The sequence below is a fragment of the Agelaius tricolor genome, unplaced genomic scaffold (assembly GCF_023055355.1).
Source record: "Agelaius tricolor isolate 1412-34295 unplaced genomic scaffold, bAgeTri1.0.p SCAF_38, whole genome shotgun sequence".
NCBI lineage: Eukaryota > Metazoa > Chordata > Aves > Passeriformes > Icteridae > Agelaius > Agelaius tricolor.
In genome coordinates, this window is record NW_027269298.1 from 4,102,652 (window position 1) to 4,128,667 (window position 26,016).

General features: G+C 48.5%; 1 protein-coding gene across 3 annotated transcripts; it reads left to right on the top strand.

Moving 5' to 3' along the window:
* Positions 1 to 4,718: 4,718 nt before the first annotated feature.
* On the top strand, positions 4,719 to 25,915 carry GSN (gelsolin). 3 transcript variants are annotated; one of them, XM_071453977.1, is made up of 17 exons: positions 4,719 to 4,845; positions 17,092 to 17,293; positions 17,826 to 17,980; positions 18,804 to 18,965; positions 19,168 to 19,317; positions 19,563 to 19,652; positions 20,563 to 20,695; positions 20,920 to 21,008; positions 21,316 to 21,531; positions 22,132 to 22,265; positions 22,744 to 22,834; positions 23,065 to 23,235; positions 23,852 to 24,026; positions 24,301 to 24,425; positions 24,593 to 24,670; positions 25,097 to 25,157; positions 25,400 to 25,915. In XM_071453977.1, exons 2-17 carry the CDS (start codon positions 17,101 to 17,103, stop codon positions 25,567 to 25,569), a joined length of 2,193 nt encoding a protein of 730 aa, XP_071310078.1. In that variant the 5' UTR covers positions 4,719 to 4,845; positions 17,092 to 17,100; the 3' UTR covers positions 25,570 to 25,915. The 3 variants fall into 3 exon arrangements, with proteins under 3 accessions (XP_071310078.1, XP_071310077.1, XP_071310076.1); XM_071453976.1 differs by lacking the exon at positions 4,719 to 4,845 and adding an exon at positions 5,261 to 5,302; XM_071453975.1 differs by lacking the exon at positions 4,719 to 4,845 and adding an exon at positions 15,749 to 15,968.
* The last annotated feature ends 101 nt before the right edge of the window (positions 25,916 to 26,016 follow it).

Here is a 26,016-nt window from a genome sequence, read left to right on the forward strand (position 1 = left end):
CTGTAATGAGAGGTTTTAAAATTCAGAATTGCTCAAATATCACACACGAAAATACCTTGAGGACTTCTCTGTCTATGGTTGGGTGTTGGTGGAGCCAGGCAGGCAGGGTGAGCTTCCCTGTTCCCCAAGGTGGAACTGGTGGCAGGTAATTATTGCTGCTCTCCGTGGGCAGGGCAGGGAGTGCACGGCCTGCTCAGGGGGGCGGTGGCTGCTGGGAGCTGCAGTTTCTTTTCCAGGGGAATTGCACGCAGCCCTTTGCCCCAGGCAGGCACAGGCTCCTCGGGCTCACCCCCTGCAGCTCTCCAGTCACACTCACAGCGTGGCACTTCCCCTGCAGTGCCCATGGAGACGCCTCAGGATGACTCCACAGCTCGGAAAATCACTCAGTTCACTTCAGTCTGGAGTCTGGCTTGTGGGGAATCTTCATTGTGAACAGAAATGAGAAGCAGTTTTGGGGTTGAATTACTTCTGTTTCTTACCTGCAACAAAATTAAAAGCCATTACCCAAATGTGAATAAGATTCAGGTTTTTAACTGAAATTCCCAAATATATTTTATGTAAAAGTGCCTTCCTTTCTGAGCTGATGTAAAAGGCAATACAGATTTGCTTCAAAACCCCTGCTTTTGAATCATTTTATATGCTTTCCTCAAACATTCCTACAAAGTTTAAAGTTAACAGAAGACATGAGTGAGAAGGATTGAGTATCAGCATCTGCATTTCTTTGGTTCTTTATTCTTGGGAGTGCTTGAAAGCCTGCAGCAGTTTTTCCACAACAGTTATTGAGAAAAGGCTGACTTCAGCCCGTTCATTGTGAACATCTGGACAGAACCTAACAACAGTAATTAAAACCCACTAAATTGGTAACAATACCAAATTGCCAGGGATGGGATCCTCCTCTATGGCCCCACCCTTCCCTGTGCATTTCTGCTGGGTCAGTCCACTCTTCCAAAGCCTTTTCCACGTGTCTCTTTCTGAGGCCTCTGTCAAGAGGGAACAGCATCCAAATGTTCTGCTCACGTGAGCCTTGCTCTTGGGTTTATTTCTGTACCACAAACCCCAGGAAAAGTAAAGACTGAGTTAGTGCAGTTGATAGAAGGTTTGAGGATTTTCTTCTTTGCAAATAAATTACATAGAGTGATCTGTAGGATCTGCTTCCTTCTTTAGAATGCATCCTTGTAAGAAAACAAATCTAAATATGATTAAATTACACATCAGCATTCATGAAGAGCATGGGATTGAATGGAGTTTTTTATCTGCAACACTCTTTTCCCTGAGGACAGCAGAAAGCAGGACAGACTGTCAGAATTTAAACTGTCAGGCCACAAACAGACAATAAAATGTAGCTAAAGTCAGGTTTGTCTGTCTTCATGCCCTGAACCCCAGCTTCATCTTCTGGCTTTGCTCAAGCTTCTCTAGACAGAGTCAGAAGGGAGAACACGGGATTTTTCAGGAACTGCTTTGAAATGCACTTCTGTGGGAGTTGATCACGTAACTCTGGATTGGTCACAGATGACTAACTGGTCTTTACTTGTATTTTATTTTTGAGTTGCCCAGTTCTCCTTTCATCTCTTACCATTTCAGTTTTGTGGTGTCTGTAGAAATGTTCCTGTGGTCAAGGTTTTTTTTTTAGTTCCTTCTTTATCTTTTTTAGTTCCTTCATCTCATGTAAAATAGGCAGCCCAAGCCCATTGGCACTTCACAAACCTCAAAGCTTCAAATTAAACTGATTAATGATAGAAGAACATTTGGGCCAGTGGTAATTCTGGTGTCAGTAGATGCAGCTCAGCTGGATTCTCTCTCTGTCAATATTTTGTGGGAATGGCACTATGGAAGAGAAGTGTTCCCCTTTCCACAGGAACTTCAACATTAATACTGAGGAATGTTTCCCAATACATACAGCAGTGAGCCCACTTGATGGCTCAGTGCTCACCATGACTCCTTGTGTCCTGGCTGAAGATAAATCTGAGCTTTGCTGACTTCATTTGTCTCATTTTGGAGTTCACCTTTCAACACTTGAGCGTAATCCTCAAGCATTCATACTCTGATGTGTTGTGACCATGGTCACAAGGGTTTTCAGGATGAAGAAGAGATGAGAATGTTGACTCTATGATCAGAAGGTTTGATTTATTATTTTATGATATATGTTACATGAAGACTATACTAAAAAGCAATAGAAAGGAAGAGGTTTCTTCAGAAGCTAGCTAAGCTAAGAATAGAAAAGAATGAATAACAGAGATCTGTGTCTCAGACAGAGAGCAAGAGCCAGTTCTGCCATGAGTAGTCAGTAAATCTAAACATCTACAGGAGACTAATCACAGGTCTACCTGTTGCATTCCACAGTAGCAGATAACCATTGTTTACTTTGGTTACTGAAACTGCAGCTTCTCACAAGAAAAAATCCTAAGAAAGGATTTTTCATGAAAGATGTCTGCGACAATGTGTCCTTAGCAAGCAGCTTATATTTTAGCACAAAACCAAATTGTAGAAATGCCTGCAAAGTAGCAGCATCTGCTTTTCAAAGGCATGCAAGTGCTGTGGTTTCCTGGCTGACATGGCAACATGCCCAGAGACCAGATCCTGGTGGTGCTGAAAGACTTTGTGAGTCAATCATCTTGCACAAGGCAAGGATTGATCCACACAGAGCTGCTTCTGGGCAGAAAGAATCCTCTGGAGCTGACAGCAACAGCCTGTAGGGCTTTGTGCCCCACCTCAAGGTGTTTCCTTGCTGAAGGGCTCTGCAGGGCCACAGCAGAAGGCTCCCTGAAAACCTTTCTGCCCTTCTCTTCAATCACAGTGGTTTCTGACATCAGGAGACTCTCTTGGTTCTGCTCTGAACCTCTCTGGTTCTACATCTCACTCTCTGCACTGAGAGGTTGCTTCTTGGAAAGAAACTCCCTCAAATGGTTCAGCATGCCAAGGTCCCTCAACAGCACAACTGTAGCTGCATTTCCAGCTGAATGGTGGAAAAGGGGACCTAAAATTTCCATGGAAACATTACAATTTAACAGTACTTAAACTAATTGAACACAGTGTTTCTAAAAGGCTAACTCATTTTGCATTAATCATATTTGATGGACAGGTGAAGAATTTTTGGTTTAGCTGTGTAGTGATGTTACAAATGCACGATAGGATATGAACATGATGCAGCACATCAAGTAGATGAGTTATGGGAACAGAAGCTGTGTGATTGTGCAGTGTCAGTGCCTCTTTGTAAAGGATCTTCCTGATTTAATGAAAGGTTTGCTCCTGCCTTGGTTATGCACAGTTCTCCCAGACTTCAGAATCAAAATGGCAGATGGTTCTTAGCCCACCTAAAATATTCTGGTCAATAATGTTCTCATACACAAAAGCATAACAAAAAACTTCTTCAGTTACAGCCATGACAGAGGAGAAATACCCACCACTGGCTTTATCAATAACCATGTCTTTGTTCCACACAATTCCAGCAGCAAGGGGAGGCATTGTTGGTGGCATAGAAACCTTTTTTGTGAGGACCCACTGCAGGGTGGCACTGTCTCGGTACAGTGCTCCTCTCAAGAGCACAAGGCACTTCTCTGATTACATGATGGAGAGAGCAAAAGAAAAACAACAGCTGTCTGTGGCCTGCCTGCCCGTCTTAGATTTACCACAACTCACTGGTAGTGCTGAGGAAAAGCTCCATGAGAAACGCCAAGAAGTTAGAAATTTCTGTTGTTTGTGAGTGCTGTTGGAGGTGTCTGACTCGCTCTCAGATGTGTTGTTGCATACAATGTTTCACAGAAAATGGAAAATGCTCCCTGGTAAATTGGATCGTGTTCCTTTCTCCAGCCTCAAACACAACCACCATGGGAGGGATGAGTGTGCTCTGTGTGATGTTCCCAAGCACATGAGCCACGAGGTCCACGTCTTCATGTGTGCTCTTAACAGTGTTCAAGTAATTTATTGTTACACCAAACTTCTTAGGAGCTTAAACGGCTTATCTAACCAACAATTATAACTTGTTACCCAAGTCTCATCCCAATTTGTTCCCCAGATCTCTGCTCACACAGTGCCCGGGGTGGCAAGGGAGATGTTCTGAGGGACACTGTAGCTGGTGAGCATCAGAACTTGGAGTGGCTCAGGGCCAAGAGGACATCTGTGCACACTGATCTGTGCATCCACACACCACACAAGGCCTGGAGCATGGCTGCAGGTCACTATAAATAGGGGACAGGAAGGAAGAGGTCCCTGGCCTCCCTCGGGATCAGGGTGTGCACGAACACTGACAGCTCCCAGCCCTCGGGGATGGTTACTGGGACATCCCCCACTGGATCCTAGAGTGATGTTTGATTAATGACTGCCATCCATAGGGACTGTACTACAGACCCCCTGTACCGTGTGCTCTGGTGTGGACATACCAGTAACTGCATGAAAACTACAAAACAAGCAAAGAAATTCATGCAATAAAGCATTAAAACATTATCTGGAATTGAAGGGGTGGGAAGGGGTGGCAGCCGAAGGGCAGGAGAAGCGGGGATCCCGTGCAGGACTCCAGGAACACACGGGGGCCGAGGGGCTCGGCAGCTCCAGCCCCACCGGGGCCGGGGGGCACGGGCGGTACCAGCGCCGTGTCTGGGCTCGCCAATGCGGGGTACCTGTGCCAGGCCAACTGCCCGGCCACCTGTGCCGGGTGCCCGTGCCCAGGCGAGCCCTGCCCGTGTCCCGGTGCCCACGTCCCCGTGTCCCCGCGGTCCCGCGGCCGCGCCCAGGGAGGCGGGCGGAGGCGGGGGAGCTCCGGGCCCGCCCCTGGGGCTGCCCGGCTCTACCCGGCCCTGCCCTGCCCTGCCCGGCCCCGCAGCTGCCTCTGCCCGCGAGTGCCAGCACCAGGTAGGGCCGGGCGCGGCTGCCGGGGCTTCCCCCGGCCCCTCGGCGCACGGCCGGGCGGAGGGCACGGGGACTCGGAGGGACGGAGGGAGGGCGCCGCGCTGCCGGGTCCTGTCCCCGCTCCTGTCCCGGGGCGGTTCCCGCGGCATCTGCGGGGCTGTGCCGGGCTGTGCCGGGCTCCGCGGGAGCGCTGCCCCCGTCCCGAGGGAGCAGTTCCCGTCCCGAGGAGCCCCCGCAAGCCCCGTGCGCCTGCGAACGCCGGTGGAAGCGGTGCGAGTGGTGATGGGAACGGCGGGGGCTTGTTTGTTTTGTTCCTTGCCTGGGGGAAGAATGTTTGAAAGCTCTGTTTGAATAGAAATTCAAAAAATGTAGACACTGAAAACATATTTAAAATGTTTCCTAGGAAGAGTGTTAAAAAAAAAAAGTTATGGGGATGACTTGTTTCAAGGAGGCCTCATTAGTAAGTAGATCCCTCTTGGAATAAAACTGCTTTGAATGTTATTTGCTCTTGGATGTAAAAAATCCGACTTTGCTAACAAGGATGATACTAGCATTGTTTCCCCTAAGTCTCTTATTTCTCTTACTGATCATTAGAATTTCCATTTTCCACTACCAACTCTGCATGATGCAAGTTTATCGGCAAAAAAAAAAAAAAATTCCTTTATTTCCTTTGTGGGAGTAGAGCATGGCTCAGCTCAGGGTGTGGAGTCAGAGGGGGTGGGGGTTCCTTAAATGCCTCTCCTCCTTTGGGTCTCTCAAGCTGTTTTACAGAGAACCTTATAACATCCATCTGGAAAAATGAAGTGAAACCTGAGTACTGAGGAATGGGTCTCTCACAGGTTATTGCAGCTGCTTTCTCTTGGCCACGAGACAGTTTATTCCATAGTTCCTGCCACGGAGAGATGGGAGATGGAAGCTTAGTCTGTGCAGGAGCAGGGAGGAGCAGAAGTGAGCCCCGTTTGACATCTGCTCCGTGGGATGGGTGCTGCTGGCATTGCTGCCTCCCTGCCCAGCCCAGTGCCCGGGCTGGCCGTGGTGCCAGGCTCCGTTGAGCTCTGTCCATCTCCAGAGTGGATAATGGGAATGCTGGCCTGGCACCAGCCCGGGCTGTCAGTGCCCATCTGTGCCATCACCAGCTTGTTGAGTGCTGGGGAGTCCAGCTCCTGGATCTCACTGGAATTCAGCATGAAGACAGGGTGGGAATTTTAGTTACACCTCGTTAGTGGCATTGGTGGGTGTGAGCACCTGAAATGTTCCGTGTGTAAAGACAGGGAGAGATTTCGCAGTGGTTGTCTGAGAGTTCAGCTGAGTTTTAGTGGGAGCTGAGTACCTGCAGTGTCCCCAGAGGAATGACTCTGGCTCTTGGCAGAGCAGAGGCTTTCTCTGGCTGGATGGAATTCCAGGGCTGTGGGGAAAACAGTGGGGAAATTGAACCAGCCATCAATCTCTGGCTGCTTCTGAATGTCAGAAGGGTGACAAGGCAGAAATGCTACTGCTACTGCTAGTTTAACTTGGATTTTACAGGCACAAATCCAGCCCGTTGTGAATTTGTTCCTTTCATCAGCAGAGCAGGGATGGGAGCACTCTGCAATCCAGGTCCATGGCTCTGATCATGTCACCAGGGGGGATTGCTTCCAGCTCTGGCTGAAAGGCTGCCTGCTGTGTTCCAGTGCAGGGCTGGTTCTGTAGTGATTGCTGCCATTGTGGGAGTGCTGCAGCCCATGCAGCCCTGGTGGTGTGGGCAGCAGTGCCACTGTGGGCAGCAGTGCCACTGAGGGCAGCAGTGCCACTGAGGGCAGCAGTGCCACTGAGCCTCTGTGCCAGGGAAGGGGTCAGGACCTTCCTCAGGGACCCAGGCTGGGCCAGAGCTTTCCCCCATCCCATGCTCAGATGAAATAACTTTTTGTTGTAGTTTGGGTGTTTTACAGAATTCTGGTGGGAACCAAACAATTTTTAAAATAGCCCTGTGACGTATTAAGTGCTTTATATTTGGATTTATATTTGCTTTCAGCTCACTTACAAATACAAGCTTTCCATTTTAATCCAGCCCCAGACATTAGTGCTGCTGCTGAGTGGCATGCATGGGAAAGAGGATTTTGGACAGAAATATGCAGCTTCACAAAACAACTATTTCCCTGCTTTACTTTGGAATCTGGAGACCTAAAGAAACTTTTTTTTTGTTATTCTTTAAGCTGAGGTGATGGAGTTTTGCAGGTTGATTGCAGTAAAGCAGAACATGGTTAAACACAGATATGAAGTGGCTTGGGTACAATGACTCCTGCCTAGAGAGAAGCAGCTGCTCTTGTTTTCTGTTCCATTCCACAGCACTCGGGAATCATCATGTGAATAATCAGGTTCTGAGCGTGTCTCTGCCTCTGCTTGATTATTATCAAATGTTTTTCCTGAAAAGGCAGAAGATTCTGATATGGACAATTTGTCTGTAACAAGCTGTGTATTATTTCTGTTGGTTAGTGATTGTCTGGTTCTCTGGACCAGGTATTTGATATCCCTTCTAGCAATTTCAGCTGAAAAGAAAATTGTATGCATTGATATTTCATATGTTTACTTCTAATCTCTTTTGGATCTTTTTAAACTCAAGACTCAAAGGATGTTTTATGCAGTGGCTTTCAGAGGTCACTCAGGTTTTGCATTAGGAAGAAAACCTCAAGTTATTTTTTTGGTGAAGCTTTTGTGCAGCTCTTTGTGTACCTCTGTCACTTCATTTGTTCTGCTTCTCACAGCATTAGTTCAAGTGTGTGTCTATTCAGTCCCTTAATCATTAATTAATCACTTCAGACACTAAGAAGCCTAAGGGAATCAGAAAGAAACGCTCTGGATGATTAATTCCTTTCCCATAAAAGCACTAAACTTGCTGGAGCTCTGAGCCATGCTGGAAGTATTTTCCCTGTGTCAGGCACAAGCTCCCTAGGTGGGGATAGTGCACAGCTCTTGAGCTGAAAGCTGGGCTTGGGCACTTGGGGAAGTGTTTTCCTGCAGGAGGCTGCGCAGAGCAGTGGGAGAAGGGAATGCAGCCGGGGCCAGCCCCGGGGCACGGCAGAGCTGGCTCAGCGCTGTCTCACAGCACATGTTTGCACAGAGATCAGAATGGAAGAGTGTTCAGGCACTCTCCCTCGGGTCTGTCCTTGTGACTGGGCAGTGGGGAAGTGTCTGGATCAGGGATTTCTGACTTGGTTCAGGTGTTTCAGTGAGGAGGAGAAAGGTAAAGCCCCAGCGGTGGGAGTGTCCCGGCACCGCGTGTGCACCGGGCCTGCATTTCACGGGCTTTGCCTCATCTCTGCTCCCCAGGGAGGCACAGGCGTTGGCACATTTTCAATATTTACACTGTGTCCTACACCCTGATAGCACCAATGGCCAGACAGATTCACCGGGCCCCTTATCAGCTGTCAGACGCTGCTGGTGCCTGTTTGCCCTGCAGCAGGCTGTTCCTGCCCTGCGGATCCAGCTGCCCTGCTCAGCACAGGGAAATGCGGGAATGCTTCCCTGCACAGCAGGGCAGGCTGTGTCCCTCGGTGTGTGCCCCTGCTGCTCCAGGGCTGTGCCAGGGCTCTGTTGCTGTGGCACTGAGAAGCCCAGCAGAGATGAAATCGGGGCAGGCAGTGCCCGTTAAATGTCAGCCCAGACCTTCACTCCTGCTCAGGGAAGGAAAGGGTGCCCAGAGAAGCCGGGGAAGGCAGTAGCAGCCTGTCTCAGCAGGACACCCAGGTATTTATCTCTGCTTATCCACTGATGATGCATTTGCAAGGTTAAATAGAGCTGTGACATGAGTGGGGTTAAGCAGAGCTCCGGGTGCTTTGCAGAGCTGGGCTGTCTGGAAATGCCAGCTTGGAATGGCCATGCTGGATCCGGGCCCTCAGGGAGCCTGGTGCTGCTGCTGCCATGGGAGTGGCAGGTTTGGTTCTGCGGATCTCACACTGCCCTCTGCAGAACAACCTTTGTTTTACTTCGTTCAGTTTCCCCAGCTCTGGGACTTAGTGAGCAGCTCCGTTCTCAGTCAGGATATTCCAGGCTTTTGTGATCAATATTTGGGATGTGATGGTGTCTGGATGATATGGACTCTGAAGATTTATATATTTTTTCCTTTTGCTGGTTTCAAACTGTTCTTTTCTGACTACAGACTGTGGTTTTGGTCTTTTCTCTTTTTTTGTTCCTCATTCACCTCCCACTGAGAACCTGGAGAGCTGGAACCGATCTCAGCAGAGGTCCCAGCACAACTGGAGTGGGAGAAACAACAGTTTGTCTGTATTCGGGCAGTCAGGCAGTGGGACACTGTCCAAACCCAAAGTTTAGACATATGTTGTTTACTCAGTGTTTCCACATGCAGTAAAAGTACAGCTACAATTCAAACCAGCATCTTTAAAACACTGGAGGAAATGAATCATCCCGGGATCTCAAGATGGATGGAGGCTGCTGCAGTGAGCACTGACACGGGGAGGACTTTCCCTTCTTTTGGGCTGTCTGCTCCGACAGATCAGACCCAATCCTTGTGGCTCCTCCACACCAGAGCCCGAATCCTGCTTGAAATGAAATGAAATGAAATGAAATGAAATGAAATGAAATGAAATGAAATGAAATGAAATGAAGCCCTCTCCCGTTAGTCCCGTAGCTTCCCGGAGGAAGGGATGGTTGTGGCCCGAGTGTTTCCAGCATTGCCCTCTTGTGGCTGTGCCCGGCGGGATGGGAGCTCCGGCCGTTCCTCCTGTGCTGTTCCCGTGCCTGCTGTTGGGTGGCTCTGGAGCTCACGGAACTCCTGCATGAGAAGCTCTGGATGTTCACCACGGTCATTAACGCCCTGGCCAAACCTGTCTGTGTCAGGAGAGCTGGGACAAAATGGAGAGGAGAAGTCTGAGAACTCCCTTCCCACAGTGGTTACTTGGAAGTTGGTGTTTGAGAAGGAAGCCACTGTGTGGGGAGTGGGGAAAGGGGGGAGTCCTGTCTGTCCCTGAGGAGGAGTGTGGTGGAGATGGGTGTGTGCTGGGCAGGACTGGAGGAAGCTTTCACTCACAGGTCTGTGACTGTTCCCTGCCAGCAGGTGAGCACAGGAACCTGGAACCCTCAGCCTCACGTCCTTGGCTGATCTAGAAGGAGCACCTTGATTTTTATTGTGCATTAAGTAAGCTTTTTTTTCTTGTTAATCCTGAGTTGCTTCATGTCTTGTGGAGGCTTTTGATGTGGAAAGTTGAGTTCTGTGTGGAGCTGATGTGGAAGGCAGGAACTGATGGACTCCCACTGGCTCTGTGGTGACACCAGACCTGCTGTGCCCCATCACTGTGGCCTCAGCAAAATTCATTTATGTGCTTTTTACTCACTTGTACTCAACCCTGCCAGCTGCCTGCAGCTCTCCTGCCCTCGTCCCACGTGTGGCAGTGACTCCTAAGTCCCTTCACGCCCTTGCCTGGGCCTGATGCTGCACAAGGAGTGCAAGGCCACGCTCTGTGCTTCCCTTTTGGATTGTCTGAGGCCACTCTCCTGCTTTCCAGCCTTTCTCTGGCAATAACGTGTTGCTTTTGGGTTATGGATCACAGATTGAACAACTTCTGTGCTGCAGAGGAATGTATCAGCTTGTTCTCTGGGGAAGAAGAGTTTGCATAAAGTTGCAGATGATTTTCCCTGAACCTGGAGACTGGAGGAAGAACATCTGTGTCATTTCCCTGCAGCTGACCACAGGCATGTCTTCAGTGCCTTCCTCAATGTGTTCTGGCTGTCAGCAGCAGCTCTCTCTCTGGGACAGAACTTGGGGAGGTGGTCATATTTTAATGTGCTGGTTTATGTCTGATGTGTTACATAAACACTCCTTAAATATTTTTTCAGCACTGAACAATGATTTGTGTTGGAGCATAATTCAGGGTTTATTTTTGCTCCCCAGTGAATGAAAGTGGTTGGTGGTTTCCACTGATCCAGCCTTCCCTGTGCTGTGTATGTTTAAGTGCATGATTCAGCTCTCACTTATGCTCAAGGCAGGGCTCTGAACCAGCTGATTGTATCAGCAAATTTCCCTGGGTGTGTTTCAGATGCCAGACCTGTCTAATCTCCAAAGCTTTCTCCTGTGCAAGTAATATTCTTCCCAATTTACATCACTGCAACTGAGAGGAAACTCAGGTTTTTGGTTGAAGTTTTCTGCCTGGGTGCATGGGGCTGGAAGCCCTGTGTTTACTAAGTGGGTTTGAATTCAAAAGGTACAGAGCCCAGAATAGAGCTGATGTGACTCATAGTGCAAACAAACAGCTGGAAAAAGTGAACAATACTCAAATCTTCTGGGCCTTCTAACTTGCTCAAGTGGTTTAGTAGGAGTCTTAATTTAACAAATGCAGAAAACCTGCTTGCCAGTTGCACAGCTAATGCTGGACTTCATGTCCTGGACTCTTGATCTGACTTAGGCAGCTCAGTTGGAATTTTTTTGGATTTGTGGCTTTTCTGTTAGGATGTAGCTGCAGGGAATGCCATTAACTGTGCTGCTCCTCACCCAGGGAGCTGAAATAGTTTATGGAGTCACTGTGGCTGGGGAGGAGGAGGCTCTACTGTGCCAGTTGCTTCTTATCCCAAATAACCTTTGTTTACTGGCTTCTTCAGGGGATGGAAGGAAAGGGCTTGGGTTTAGATTTTTATATATATGAGTTTAGGGCTGTCTGGAGACTGAAAACTGAGCTAATCTATCACTTTAGATATTTTTCAATGCCTGTCCCCTTGGTAACAAAGCTGAAGTCCTGCCAGAGTTATTTTCAATGGTTTACTGAAGAATTATTGATATTCTATACTGGTTTGGCAGGGAAGCTGAATGAATAAACAAATATTTCCATTTTCAGGGTGTGCTGTCATCGCTGTGGATCCTGTGCTGAGCTTTCTCTGTGTTCAGCAGCATCATGTCCTGAGTTTTGGACTGTCAGAACTCAAATGGTCCTGTGCTGTTCCCTCTCACAAGCTTTGTAAATTCATCAGAGTTTTTATGGGCAGCAGCAGAGCAGAGAGTAAAGAAATGGCTACATGGGTAGTCAGACAGTGTAGATTGTGTTCAAAGTGCACAAAGGGCTGAACCTTTGTGCAAATAACTTTATTGGGGTTTTGTTCATGTGATCTCTTCAGTGGCGCTGTTATAGACCTGGGGAGTGCAGCCCTTGCTCTGGGCTGTTACTGTGGCAAGCACAACCTGTAGATTTCCTCTAACTGATCATGCCAGGAGGATTATACCCCTTTGCCTCTTGCAAAACAAGGATTTAGGGTTTTCCTGTTGTTGCAGCAGAAATACAGCAGTGATTTACCTCTGCTGGCACTTGGTGTAGGCAGCCTGGAATGCTGTGAGATAAAGGAGGCTTTCTTTTTTTAGGACATATATTGCTGTTTATTTGGAGCAGGCAATATTCTCCAGGCAAATAAATAAAAGGAAAGAGAGAGTTAGTTGGGTGGGAATGCAAATGTGTGCCCCTGAGGTACAAAAGGGATTGGTGCATGAGGGGCATTTTTGCAGCATGACTGTAGTGTGGACACAGACTCTACTCAGATTTACTGTTCTCCTCATATTTAAGAAACTCAGTCTGTATTTGCAACCTGTTTTGATGTTCTGCAAGTGCCATCCATTCAAATCAAAAATCCAGCCTTTGCCATGTAGAAAGGCAGGAATTGATCCAGCAGTGAGCAGCAGGTGGTTTGGATGCTCAGTGGTGAAGTGTTGTGTTGGCTGCAGCCCTTCCTGTGTGGGTTTTGTTTATGCAGCAGATTTAGACAAATTATCTGAACCCACTGACGCCGGAGCTGCAAATGAGCACAAGCACATGGGCATGTGGGCTACCCTTGTGTCTGTCTCATTTAGTTCAGCCAAGCTTTCCTGAGCAGCCCTGTGCAGGTAAGTCCTGACTGTATTTGTGGGTATATTCAGGTGTGAATTGCCACAAATTATTAGGGATTAACTGGGTCTCACAAAAATTGTTGTGCTCATTTTTCTCTTGTTAGTGGCCAGTTACTGAATGAAATAAAGATTTTTTTTCTCTTTCTTTCCCTGCTGTGAGTATTGGATGATATATTATCTTGTAGAAAGTTACTTTAGTGACATCATTAAGCTTTAGATGGTGGTAGATGTGAAGATGTGAGAGTGTATTTGATGTGGAGGAACCACACATTAATTATTCCCTGTAATGGATTTTGCAGTGTGATGAGGCAGAGTAAGAGATTCCAGGCTCAGTGTCCACAGGTTTTTCCTGTAGGCAGCAGCACATTCCTCTCAGTATGGCTGTGCTGGGCAGTGCAGAGCTGGGCACCTCCTTGGCAGCAGTTCAGAGAGTGAAGGCAAACAGCCAAAGGGCTGCTGGTGTCAGTCTGGGAGGGCAGAGGTGACTGTGACTGATGGGAGGGAGGCACAGCCCCAGGGATGGCTGAGCAGAGCAGAAATGAAGAATTTAGGGAGGGAGGCCAAGAGAGCTGTTTGTCACAAGCTGCAGGGTGGTGTGGGTTGGATGCCAGGAGAGGCAGGAGCTGAGTCCGGGTCGGGGGGGATGGAAGCTGCAGCAGCAGTCAGGGCTCCCAGCACGGCACCAGGAGGATGCACAGCAGGGCTGGGATTGCTGAGCTCAGGCACTGGGGCCTCTCTGCCTTTCCTGGCCTTCCCCTGAAGCAAACAGCTTCCAGCCTCAGGGAGATCATTCATTCCACACTTCCCTGGAGCAGCAGCTCCAGGCTGCCACTGGGCCGTGGCCAGGCACAGACTTTGATCAGTGGTTGCCTTTCCCGTTGGGTGCCCTGGGATTGTTCCTGCAGGCCAGACTCCATCCCAGGGCATTCCTGGGCTGGCCTGTCCTGCTGCTGTGACTGCACATCTGGAGACCATCATGAACTTGTTGTCTTCCAGTGTTTGCTCAAATCATTGGGTAATTTTCCCAAGTCCTTGTTTTCATCACTATGCAGCCAAGTGTCATTTAGCTGATCCATCTGCACTGAAATCCTGTATTCCAAGCCCTTTCCATGTTTTCCTTAAACAACTTTCCTTTGCATAAGACATTGGCTGTGCATAGCACCCTTTCTGGGACCAAGCTGGACATTTTTATGAGCAGCAGCTTGAGAAGTGCCTGTTTTCCATGTCTCCATCAGGACACCCTTTCAGCAGGGTCCTGGCAGTCTCAGCTGGCAAATGCCCTCAGAACAATGTCCAGAGCAAACATTTCTGGGGCTTGATTTAACAATGCAACACTTGCTGCCAGCAGTGATAACCCAAACCAGCTGTTGGGGTAGATTTACACCTTTTCCCTCCAGGAATGGCTCAGATTAATTAATTTTATGAAAGAGCACTAAAATATACAATTTATGTAACCCTCTTTCAGTTTTTTGCCTGTATTTATATATTGCAGCTCATTGGCAATGCAAGCTTGGACTTAAAAAGTGCCAAATTAATTAGAAGGCTAAATAAATGCTTTTCAAAAATATTGTATCTACATATATCTGTGGATTACAATATCCTACAGTGGGATGTTAAAGAAGATTATCCTGGGTCTTTGTGCCTTCAGTCTGTGAGGTTTGCCCAGGTGTGGGACTATACAGGTATTTCATTTAGTAATAAGAAGTCCAGAGTATTTTTCCATTTGGAAAGGACCCATCTCTTTCTAATGTTATGCAACCCAGTCACTTTGGTTTGGGTTTGCTGCAGCTGCCAAAGCCTTTCACAGCTGCCTTCCTTAGAGTCAGGGTTCCAACATGTTTTTCACTGAGACTTAGACCTCTGACACTCTGAACTTCCTTCAGAGAGATCAGAAATACCAGCAGGACTAGCACATTGTTTTTATTGTCTGTTTCAGTTTGAGACTTTCCAGTGAAATTTTCAAAGGTACATTGCCAAGGTGACATTTCAAATTAAAATGCATCAGCTTGGACAAGAGAGCAGTGTTCTTGGGAGAGAGGGAAAGAAAATATCCTCATGGAGAGTGGGGAAAGCACAAAGCAGGGCCTGCTCTTTCCTTCGTGGAAGTTTTGTTGTGGAGTTTTATGGGTGGAGGGTTTGGCCCCTTGTTTAAGAGTTTTATGAGAGATTCTGACCATGGCAAGCTCAGCCTGTCAGGAATTGTCCCCTGGGGGTGTTGAGAGCAAAAGTGCCCAGCAGCTCCACATTGTGTGGCTGCTCCATTCCTGAGGGCCACAGGGAAAGGTTCCTGCCAGGTCACTCACTGCAAACACTTGGGAAATGTGATAGACGAACTTGCTGCAGTGTGAGATAGTTGGAAGAATAATCTCTTTATTGGTGGCAGATTATTGGGTGCTACAATCAGCCCTGTTGTCATTCCTTTGGCCTGAGCAGGTTTGATGGCTCCTGTGTTCCTGTCACAGGGTGTTGCTACACCCTCAGAAATACTTGCTTGTGAAATGATTGAATTGCTGAACGAGCTTTTGTTCTGTCACCTCCAGACTCTGAATGCTCGGTTGTGCTCTGGGAGCTGAGATCCATCGGTGCATCCCCCGACCCTCCCGAGCTGTCAGTGCCGGTGCTGCGTGCGAGGCTCATTCGGGCGCACAGCACGGGCTGAGCTCTGCTGCTCTGACAGCTTCAGGGAGCTGAGGGTGCGTTCCCCATCCTCAGGCTGCTCCCTTGCATCCTCCTCTTCCCAAATCTCCGTCCCTGCACCCCCTGCCAGCTGGAGCGGCCGTGCTGTTCTCTGTGTCTCATCAACTTCCCAGCTCTCAGCTGACAAAACGTTGCCTCTGTTGCTGATGTCTCTGAGTTTCCCCGTGCGGGGACGCTTGGCCCGTGTGACCCTGAGTGCTGTGGGTAATGGATCGCACATTGTGCCGGGCTCTGGCTCGGGAGAGGCTGCGGGAGGCTCTGGGATTCCAGCAGGGCTGTTTGCACAAACGCGTTACGCCCCTGGGCTGCCGAGGGGGTGGATGTGTTTGTCCCCGATAAAAGATTGGCTTCTGCTCCTCATCTCCCCCAGCAGCCAGAGGAGCTGGGACTCCCCACAGCTCTGCAGGAGAAGGGAGAAGCCCATTTGCTCCTAGAAATGGGCAGGAAGGACTTCAATTATCTTTTCCTCACCATTTGCTGCACAATGGCTCTGAAGCTGCACTGTGTCAGCTCCATGTCTGTGGCAGGGCTGGGATGTGTTGTTACAGCGGCTCTTGTGCTTTCAGCTGTGGTAAGTGAGGAACATCACAATTAAACACTGAAAAACTTCTGGTTCCAGCGACTTACAGGAGTCCCTCTCCTCTAACTCTTTGTCAGGTTTTAGTGGGAATTTGGTAGGATTCAGGCAGACTGGAATCATGATGATAAAGTTAATTCTTTCCCATCTTTGATATCTGATTTCAGCTTAGGAACCACTTTGATACCTAACTTACTGTTTTGCTTTCTAGCTTGTAACATTCTTTATTTCTGCTTTGAAAACTGAGCATATTTTACTTTTGTCCATCAGCTGCTGTGAACCATCTTCTTTGTCAAAGTACTGAATGCTTCTCATGTAATACTGTAATGTTTTCTTCCCTGTTACCTGATAGCTCTCAAAGGTGTGATGTGATCGATGGACAGACTTCATTGCCAATACACCAGAAATGTTTTATTTCCTTTCAGAATTACCAAAGTGAATTATTTTAAAAGAAAGTGTTCATTATGTTTATTAAAAAAAAGAAAAGGATATTGCACTGTGTTGATATATTGCATAAGGATGGCAGTAAACATATTAAACCAAAATTGCAATGTTCTTAGGACAGGATGTTGTGTAAATTAATGTAATTCCTACAGGGGAGCAGTTAAGTAACAGGTCAGAACAGAAGAGCTTTAAGAAGCCTGTTAATTACCTAAATATTCAATATATTATATTCACAGCATTTCCCATTTGGTTTTAGAAAACCTGTAAATCATGTTTGTGCAGGATGTACAACAAGTGGAGTTAAAGTGGGGTTTCTTTGCCACAGCCTGGAATGACAAGCTTCACTTATGTGCCATACTAAGAAGTTATAAATTAGTAAGAAAAATGCAGAGATTAAAATCCAGGGAGAGAGGCAATAGAGTCTAGAAGAGGATAAGCCAGTAATAAGCCAGGAAGTAGAGGTGATTGAAAGTGAAAATTAACAGTGATCAGTGGAGAGGGATTCTTTCCACACACATCCTTATTTTTTTCCCCCTTCAAAACTCAGTGTACAAGAAAAAAGGAAACTTTCCACTTTTTGCCTGGCAGAACAAGTTAGGAGATGAGAAGCAATTTAATTTTGAGACTTCCTTGTGTCTTGCCCACTGAGCAGCACCCTCTGTCTCGCCCCCAGCCTGTCAGCATGGTGGAGCACGCCGAGTTTCTGAAGGCTGGGAAGGAACCCGGCCTTCAGATCTGGAGGGTCGAGAAATTTGATTTGGTCCCAGTGCCAAAAAACCTGTATGGAGACTTCTTCACCGGTGATTCCTACCTGGTGCTGAACACCATCAAGCAGCGCAGCGGGAACCTCCAGTACGACCTGCACTTCTGGCTGGGTGAGTGCTGGAGTGTCCCTGCACAGCTGGGAGCCCAGAGGGACCCCTGGGCCTCTCTGCCCCAGCCATGGCCACAAAATGTTACCCAAGGAAAGAAAAGGCAGCACAGTGAGAATGCAGTCTGGGGGTAAATAGCCCTACTCGTGTCAAATATTTGTGTGGTCTCTGCAATAGAGAGTGCAGCCACCTCTGAGCCTAAACCCTGAACCCTAAAATCCCTTTTCCTGGGCAATAGGACAGGTAAGTTCTGCAGAGGTTCACAGGGAAGACAAGATCTCAGGTGAAAAGTCTGGCTGAAATCCTTTGTGCCTGAGAGGAGGGAGGTCAGGTGTGTTGCTCCTGATCAGGGATTTTTCCCTCTCCCAAGTGCCCTCTGCTGTCCATGTCACCATGCCATGGCTTCCCCCACAGCCTGCAAACCCAGGCTCTTTGACAACATCACAGTTAAATCTGCTTTCTCCTCGTGTGTTTGCACAGTTGAATGCAGAAGCAGACCCTGCATCCCCTCCCAACGTCTCTCTCCACGTTTCAGGTGATGAAAGCTCTCAGGATGAGCGTGGGGCTGCTGCCATCTTCACTGTGCAGATGGATGAGCACCTGCAGGGCAGGGCTGTGCAGCACCGCGAGGTGCAGGGCCACGAGTCCCCCACCTTCCTGGGCTACTTCAAATCTGGCATCAAGTACAAGGTGGGTGACAACTGAGTCTGCAAGAAATGGCATCCTGCCCAATTCCCAGGAGAGTGAGAATTGCCCTTTTTCCAGTTGCTTAAAAGCCATTCTCAGCCAGATGTTTTCAATGAGTTGGAACTGAACAGGGTGGAGAACAGCAGATCCCAGTGGGAGAGATTTGGCTGAATTAATAATACACAAGGAAAGCCCCAGAAAGTTTTAGAAATCGAGGTTTTGTTTTTCTTGAAGAGGCAGAGGAAAGAACAGTCCCAAGGCACCTGGAATGAATTTAAGAAGCAGCGAAGTTAGTGGGAAACGCCTACCCAGGAGATTTGATTTCTCCCCACTTGCATAACAGTTTGACCTTGCAGTCTCTGTGCTTAGCCCACCCTCCCAGCATGTGCAATGTTTTGGTAAAGGAGATGAACAGTAGTGGGAGTTACTCCTCCCTGCCATCACAATAAAGTGGGATAGAAGTGAAAACATGCAGTCAAGCAGTTGTGTCTGTTAGGAATCCAAAGGCACAAGGAAAGTGATAGCAGGTCACTTGCTTGCAAAGTGCTGACATTTCCTCATGTCTGAGACTTTCCTGATCTTTCTGGTTTATTTATTTCCCACTTGCTTGTTGTTACTTTCATTCATTTAAAGTTGGTTGTGCTTTTTTTGAGGGTAACTGACATGGGTCCTGTTGCCTTCATTGATAAATAATTCCCAGTTCTATCAGCAGAGAAAGTGAATCCTGAGCTTGGGATAATTTCTGGTAGGCAGGACATGCTATCCACATGGGAATACACTCTTCCCCCAGTCCTGGTGTGAATCCTTGCTCCTGTGTTTCCCCCAGGCTGGTGGTGTGGCCTCTGGCTTCAGGCACGTGGTTCCCAACGAGGTCACAGTGCAGAGGCTGCTGCAGGTCAAAGGCAGGCGGACAGTCCGGGCCACGGAGGTCCCTGTGAGCTGGGACAGCTTCAACACAGGGGACTGCTTCATCCTGGACCTGGGCAGTGTGAGTATCATGTCAAGGCAGGGGTGGCAGAATTCAAGGGGCAGGAGGTGTTTGACCTTCACATAAGTTTCATTTTCCCCCGTCTGCTGAAGCCATCTCAGGGCTGATCGTCCTGAACCACTGACACTGTTCAGTCCCAGCTGAGTCCTGTCTCACCTAGGGAGGGGCTGTCATGCTCTGACACAACTTTCTCCTTCCCTAGAACATCTTCCAATGGTGTGGCTCCCAGAGCAACCGGCAGGAGCGGCTGAAGGCCACAGTGCTGGCCAAGGGCATCCGGGACAATGAGCGCAACGGCCGCGCCAAGGTCTACGTGTCAGAGGAGGGATCCGAGCGCGAGGAAATGCTCCAGGTTATTCCCTCTGTGCCTTTGTCCCTGCTGGAGTGGCAAGTGGGGTGTGAAAGAAAGGTGGGGTGGGTGCTGTGTGTGGTATTAACACACAGCCCAGTGCAGAGCTGGTCCTTTGCCCCGCTGGGACATCAGAGGGAATTTACGTGACTGATCTGGAATTCTCTTCCACTCATTCTCTTGACTGGAGCACCTGGGAAGGAAGATCCTCTTGGGCTGGCTGGTAATGATTTTTCTCTCCCTCACAGGTTCTGGGACCAAAGCCCAGTTTGCCAGCAGGAGCTTCTGATGAGACCAAAACCGACACAGCCAACAGGAAGCTGGCTAAGCTGTACAAGGTAGTGAGGAACCCTGACATAACTCTGGGGAGAGTGGAGAGATCTTTGTGAAATTGGATGGAGCTGCAATACAGAGAGGAGCTGAGCTGCTCTGAGTCCTACTCCTGCCTCACTCTGCTTCTTAACAAATTTTATGCATGAACCTCGGTTGCTTGCTCACATTGCATGTCCATGTACTTTCTGTTGGTTTGTCACCACTTATGACTGTAGTGAGACAGCTGGGACTTCCAGAATTTTTGAAAGAGAGGTGGAGTGTGAAACAAATAAGGGGAAAAAGGGAGTTTTCCTCTGTGCTGGCAGGCATTGTGTTAGGAAAGTGACAGGAAAGAACTAGAAACTGAGCCTGAGAAGCAGGACCTGCCCCTTTCTAACACCCAGATGAAGCCATGACTTGGAAGGTGCCATTTGCCATCAGCTGTGTGAGTGGAGAAGAGTGTCCAAGACTTTTTGGGAGGAATCTTCTCTGAGCAGCCTCTGGTATCCATGGGGTGAATATCTGCTAAGATGGTTTGTTATGTGGCACTTTATGCATCAGTCAGTAGAGGAACTCAGATTTTTAACCCCACTTGATACAGGGAGGCTGTTCCTGTTACCCTTCAGTCCCTGTGTGCTGTTGGCTTGCTTTAGAAGATATTTCCTTTGCACTGAGGATATTTCCCATTTTGGACCAATCTCTCCTTGGTCCCAGCAGTATGTACTTTGCTAGAAATAGTTGAAATCTTCAGAGTAAGTGTTATGTTTTTGCCATATTGTTACTGTGTCAGAGGTATCCTGTTTGAAAACAATAGTGCCTGAAGCAGCCAGCACATTTAAATGGATTTCCCTTCCCCTCCCTGAGTTCTGAGCTATGGCCACGGAGCAGCAGGGAGCAGAGGGTGCCTTATGTGACCTCTGTGCTGTGTTGTCACAGGTCTCCAATGGGGCTGGGAACATGGCAGTGTCCTTGGTGGCAGATGAGAACCCCTTCTCCCAGGCAGCCCTGAGTACAGATGACTGCTTCATCCTGGACCACGGCACAGATGGAAAGATCTTTGTTTGGAAAGGTACCTGAGAGAACTGGGAGAAAAGAATTCATATCATAAATAGAAAGGCAGTTGTTCCCTCTCAGCCATCACAACCGGCATGAAAGAGATCCAGCAATGGTCATTTGTTATATGGCATCATTTATCTGGAAGGCTGGGCCCTTCTACTTTGGCAGAAGGTACCTGGGACAGTTTCTTCTCTGGGTAAAAAATCCTTACCCCCTTTCCCTCTATTTTCATTAAAGGCAAAGGTGCCAACTCTGAAGAGAAGAAGGCAGCACTGAAAACAGCCTCAGAGTTCATTGACAAGATGGGTTATCCCAAACACACCCAGGTAAGGACCTGTGGCAGCCCCAAGCACTGGGGTCACTTTTCTGCCACATGGGCCAGGGACTGTGGAGCTCGGATGGCTCATGGCACATGTCCCTGTCTAGTGGCCCCTGTTGTGGGAGACCTGCTCTGTTTTGGGAGATTCTGCAGTGCTGCTCCTGGGCTAAAGCAGCATTTACCCCAGCATAGCTGGTGAAATTTCTTCCTCTCAGATACTCTTTTACCTTTTCCATGACCTCTTCTAAGACTGAAGAAGAGTAGATAAACCTGCTGTTCTTAGGGACATGGTTCTAAAGGCTCATTCCTTTCAGATCCAAGTCCTCCCTGAGAGTGGTGAGACACCTTTGTTCAAGCAATTCTTCAAGAACTGGCGGGACAAGGACCAGACAGACGGGCTGGGGCAGCCTCACGTGTCTGGCCATGTTGCCAAGATCGAGCAGGTCCCTTTCGACGCTGCCACCCTGCACAGCTCCAAGGCCATGGCTGCCCAGCACGGCATGGAGGATGATGGCTCTGGCAAGAAACAGGTCAGTGGTGGCACAATCCCTCTGGGAAGCTTTCCAGACTTTTCTTTGCTACTTGATGGCATTGCTGCAAGAGCCAGGAGGCCAGAGAGCCATCAACGCTGAGGTCTTGTAACTGCTGGGGCAATTTCTGACACCAGAAATAGCAGCAGGGTTGTGAAAGCACTGCAGAAAAACGGGGTTGATTCTGACTCCACAATTTCCCAGCACTGTGGACATGGGTTTATTCCTCCTCCTCCTGATTATTCTCCCTGTTGCCATCGCATATAGGAATGTCTTGGAGCACCTGGGTTCATGACTTTGCGCATAGAAGCAGGGGTGGAGCTGGGCTTGAACGGGCTGGGGGCTGTCCAGAAGCCCACAGCGGGCTCGGCCGAGGTTTGGCAGTTGAAAAACTCCCCGGAAAACCTCAGAGCTCCGTTCGGGACCCGCCGCTGGAGCGGATGGGAATTGTCCCGTCAGGTCCCGGCAGAGGGCGCGGCAGCACCGCCGGCTCCGGGATGCGGAACTCGGGGATAATTCGGGGATAATTCGGGGATAATTTGGGATAACCCGGGCCGGCGATGGGCTCCCTCTGCAGCGCCTCTGCTCCTCTTCCGCCAGATCTGGAGAATAGAAGGCTCCGAGAAGGTGCCGGTGGACCCCGCCACGTACGGGCAGTTCTACGGCGGGGACAGCTACATCATCCTGTACGATTACCAGCACGACGGGAAGCGGGGACAGATCATCTACACCTGGTACGGGACTTACCCTGGGGCAAGTCAGGAAACGCTGGGGCTGCGAGTCCATTCAGAAAATCGATCACTGCCGGTTCCCACTTCCAGAGGATCTTTGGGGGATAAAGTTTCACCCTGGATAACTTTCCCTTGCAAACAAAACGATACCAGAAGTCTGGGATGTTTCAATTGAAGTGGAACAATGGAGGGAATTACTGTGTGAACATTTTTTTTTCCATTCCCCCCCACCCCCCGGTTATTACTCCCTTCTTTGGACCAAGCTCTTCTTATCTAGGAAAGTGCTGCTTATCTAGGAAAGGTTCTTATCTCCCCCTGTACTCACTGTGCTACAATAGAGGATAAGGAATTTCTCCTTTGTGTTGAAGGAAGTGCTGCAGAGATTCAGTAACAAAGGGTTCCCTTACTCCTCTTGATCTCTGTAAGGTGTGTGTGGGGGGAAAGGCTGAGAATAAAGCTGGGATTTGGCCTTGTTCTCCAGGCAGGGCGCTGACTCCACGCAGGATGAAATTGCAACCTCTGCATTCCTCACAGTACAGCTGGATGAGGAGCTGGGAGGCACCCCTGTGCAGGTAAAGAGAGCCAGCAGAAACCAACCCCAACACTGGGGGCATAAAGTGTGTATATATATATATATATATATATGTGTGTATGTGTATATATATGTATATGTATATGTATGTATTAAACGCCTGGCCCAGCTGGGTGCTCTGTGAATATTCCAGCTTGACAGAGGGTTGTAAAAGCCATTTCTGGTTAGTCTTGCACTCCTCAAAACTGACAGGAAGTTTCCTTTTTTCAGAAACGAGTAGTGCAAGGGAAAGAGCCCCCTCACCTGATGAGCATGTTTGGTGGAAAGCCCTTGGTTGTTTACAAGGGTGGAACCTCAAGGGAAGGAGGCCAGACTGCTCCTGCGGCAACACGGCTGTTCCAGGTGCGCTCCAGCACCTCCGGAGCCACCAGAGCAGTGGAGGTACGTGGAGGGACAGTCAGCCTTGGGGTGGTGTGTACAGCCCATGATGGGAACAGGATGCACTGGGGATTTCAGTTCCCTCCATGGAAGAGGAACTTGGGCCAGGCACACGGGTTTGAGAAAAAACGCACACAAACATCTCTGTGCAACGACAAAGGGGAGAGTAAATCCTGGTGAGGAGAGGGCGGTGGTTTATGGCTGCAGGAACTGCCCACGTTTCCAGCTTCAAGAGGCCTGTCCTTGTTGACACAGAGGGGTTGATGTTAATGATTGATCAGTGTTGGCAGCAGGGGCTGCTCTGCCATGGGCTCCCTGGTGAGCTCCTCAATCTCCTGCCATAACCACCAGGACTGGCACAATGACAGCCAGGCATTCCTGCTATAGACCATGTGTACCTGTAATCACACACTGAAAGAGTTATTTACTCTTCCCATGTGGAAAATCTAACTCATCACTTGGATACAGGGAATACACAACACATCTGACAGCTTTACATGCTCATATGGAAAATCTTGTTTGCAGTTTATTCAACTGTAGGTTCTGGTTTGATTTTGAAGTAACAGGCTCGCTGTAGAGGATGGTTACACCTGACACCTGCAGTGTTCCTTCTTTTCAGCTGGATCCTACAGCCAGTCAGCTGAACTCCAATGATGCCTTTGTCCTGAAAACTCCCTCTGCTGCCTACCTGTGGGTTGGCCAAGGAGCCAGCAACGCTGAGAAATCAGGAGCACAGGAGCTGCTGAAGATACTGGGAGCTCGCCCAGTACAGGTTGCTGAGGGCAAAGAGCCAGGTGAGGGGGTCACAGTGGAGTCAGATCATTTTGTGTAGCTGCACATGCTCAGCAATTATTTCATGGGTATTTTGTCTCCCAGAACAAGATGTGGACATGGGCAAGAGGGGCTTCTCCAATATATTATCATTGTTTAACAGCGCTCGTATGTATGTCTGCAGGACATTGGGACTTTCTGACCTGGAAGAATGCTTCAAGTCCTGCCCAAACCATAACCCTGGTGTGGTTCCATGAACAGGAGAAGCATCAGTCTCTCTCTCTCTCTGTTTTCCAGACAATTTCTGGGCAGCCTTGGGTGGCAAAGCTCCGTACCGCACCTCGCCCCGCCTCAAGGACAAGAAGATGGACGCTCATCCCCCGCGCCTCTTTGCGTGCTCCAACAAGAGCGGCCGCTTCACCGTGAGTGTCTGCGGGATTCATCCAGCACCCACCTGGCAGGGGGGACAAGCTCAGGCCCAGCTGCTCTGAGCCCCCCACCAGCTTACACCTGATCCTTCTTTGTGTGGTCTGTCCTGTGCAGATAAAGTAAATGAAGCCTGTGTTTATCTGAACCCTCTGTTTTCTAGATTGAAGAAGTTCCTGGAGATCTGACTCAGGATGACCTTGCCACAGATGATGTGATGCTCCTGGACACGTGGGATCAGGTATGTCACATTTACAGGGGGATAAGAGGAGCAAAGGATAGGCACAGATTGGCTTTTGATTGAGACCTGAACCACAATAGCCAGAGGTGCTGATGTATTACAGATTCAGCACACATCAGCCACAAGGCAACTCAGAGCTGAATTCTGATGTTTTATGGAAAAATGTTCATACATCTGCTACTTTCCCCTGATGTTAAGCTGGTGTAGAATTTGTTCAAGGGTCTACAATGCATGTAGATAAAATGCAGACCAAAAACTTCCCATTATTGACCAACAGAGCTTTGGTCATGTTGGTCGACAACCCAGGCACACCCAACATGAGGATTTTCTGGTTTGTGTCATGCTCTGTTCACTGAGGCTTCATCTAAATTATCCCTTCATAAAGGGAATGATTGATGCTGAAGTAATTAATATTTTTATCTTTAGGTCTTTGTATGGATTGGGAAAGATGCCCAAGAAGAAGAAAAGACTGAAGCACTCAAGTCTGGTAATGTCACATTTTCCTCTCTGAACTATCCCTTTCTCATTTTCCCACTGTGTGATCATGACTCAGGCAATTTATATTCTGACAGGCATAGATAAAACCATAGGGTTTTATCTAAAAACTTTCAGCGGGTGTTTTTGTTCAAATGGCCAATGTGAAGCTGCCTCTGTGGCAGCCCTTTAGCCCCAGCTGGGCTGCTGCTCTGCAGGGCTGGTGCTCAGTGAGCTCCCTCCCTGTGTCCCCAGCCAAGCGCTACATTGACACAGACCCCTCCACGCGGGACAAGAGGACCCCGGTGACCATCGTCAAGCAGGGCTTTGAGCCTCCCACCTTCTCTGGCTGGTTCCTGGGCTGGGATGATGACTACTGGGCTGTGGATCCCCTGCAGAGAGCAATGGCAGATGTGGATGTGTGAGCAATGTTTGAAACAGAGCAAGTTCAGTGCCTTCAATGCCTTCAAGAGCTCCTTCCTCCTGCAGGATGTATGTTAACGAGGGAATGATGTTAATAGCCAATTAGCTGTGCAATAATTTCCGAAAACAATCATGACCAGTCATTGACCCTACTCCTTGCTTTGATTATATTTAATACAATAAAGCTTGTATGAAATATGGGAAGAACAGAAATGGTGGGGTTTGTTACGAAGAGGAAAACATTCAAGAGCAGCTGTAGATCTCATGTTTCAACACACCTTAGAAACCAAAACCTTCTTTGTGCCATCTTTTGCACATGGACTTTTTAGTAAAATGTTACAGAAATTATTTTGAGGAGTTTAAGACTGCTTTGCTTTCCCTCTTCAGAATCATATGCATTTGAGACCCTGATAAACAGTATTTTACTCTTTCAGAAACTCACTCATTAG

Coding starts and splice junctions, on each gene's coding strand:
- GSN (XM_071453975.1), top strand. CDS start 15,834: ATGGGCAGGAAGGACTTCAATTATCTTTTCCTCACCATTTGCTGCACA. Junction 19,318..19,562: donor AGCGCGAGGAAATGCTCCAG/GTTATTCCCTCT, acceptor TCTCCCTCACAG/GTTCTGGGACCAAAGCCCAG. Junction 25,158..25,399: donor GACTGAAGCACTCAAGTCTG/GTAATGTCACAT, acceptor CTGTGTCCCCAG/CCAAGCGCTACATTGACACA.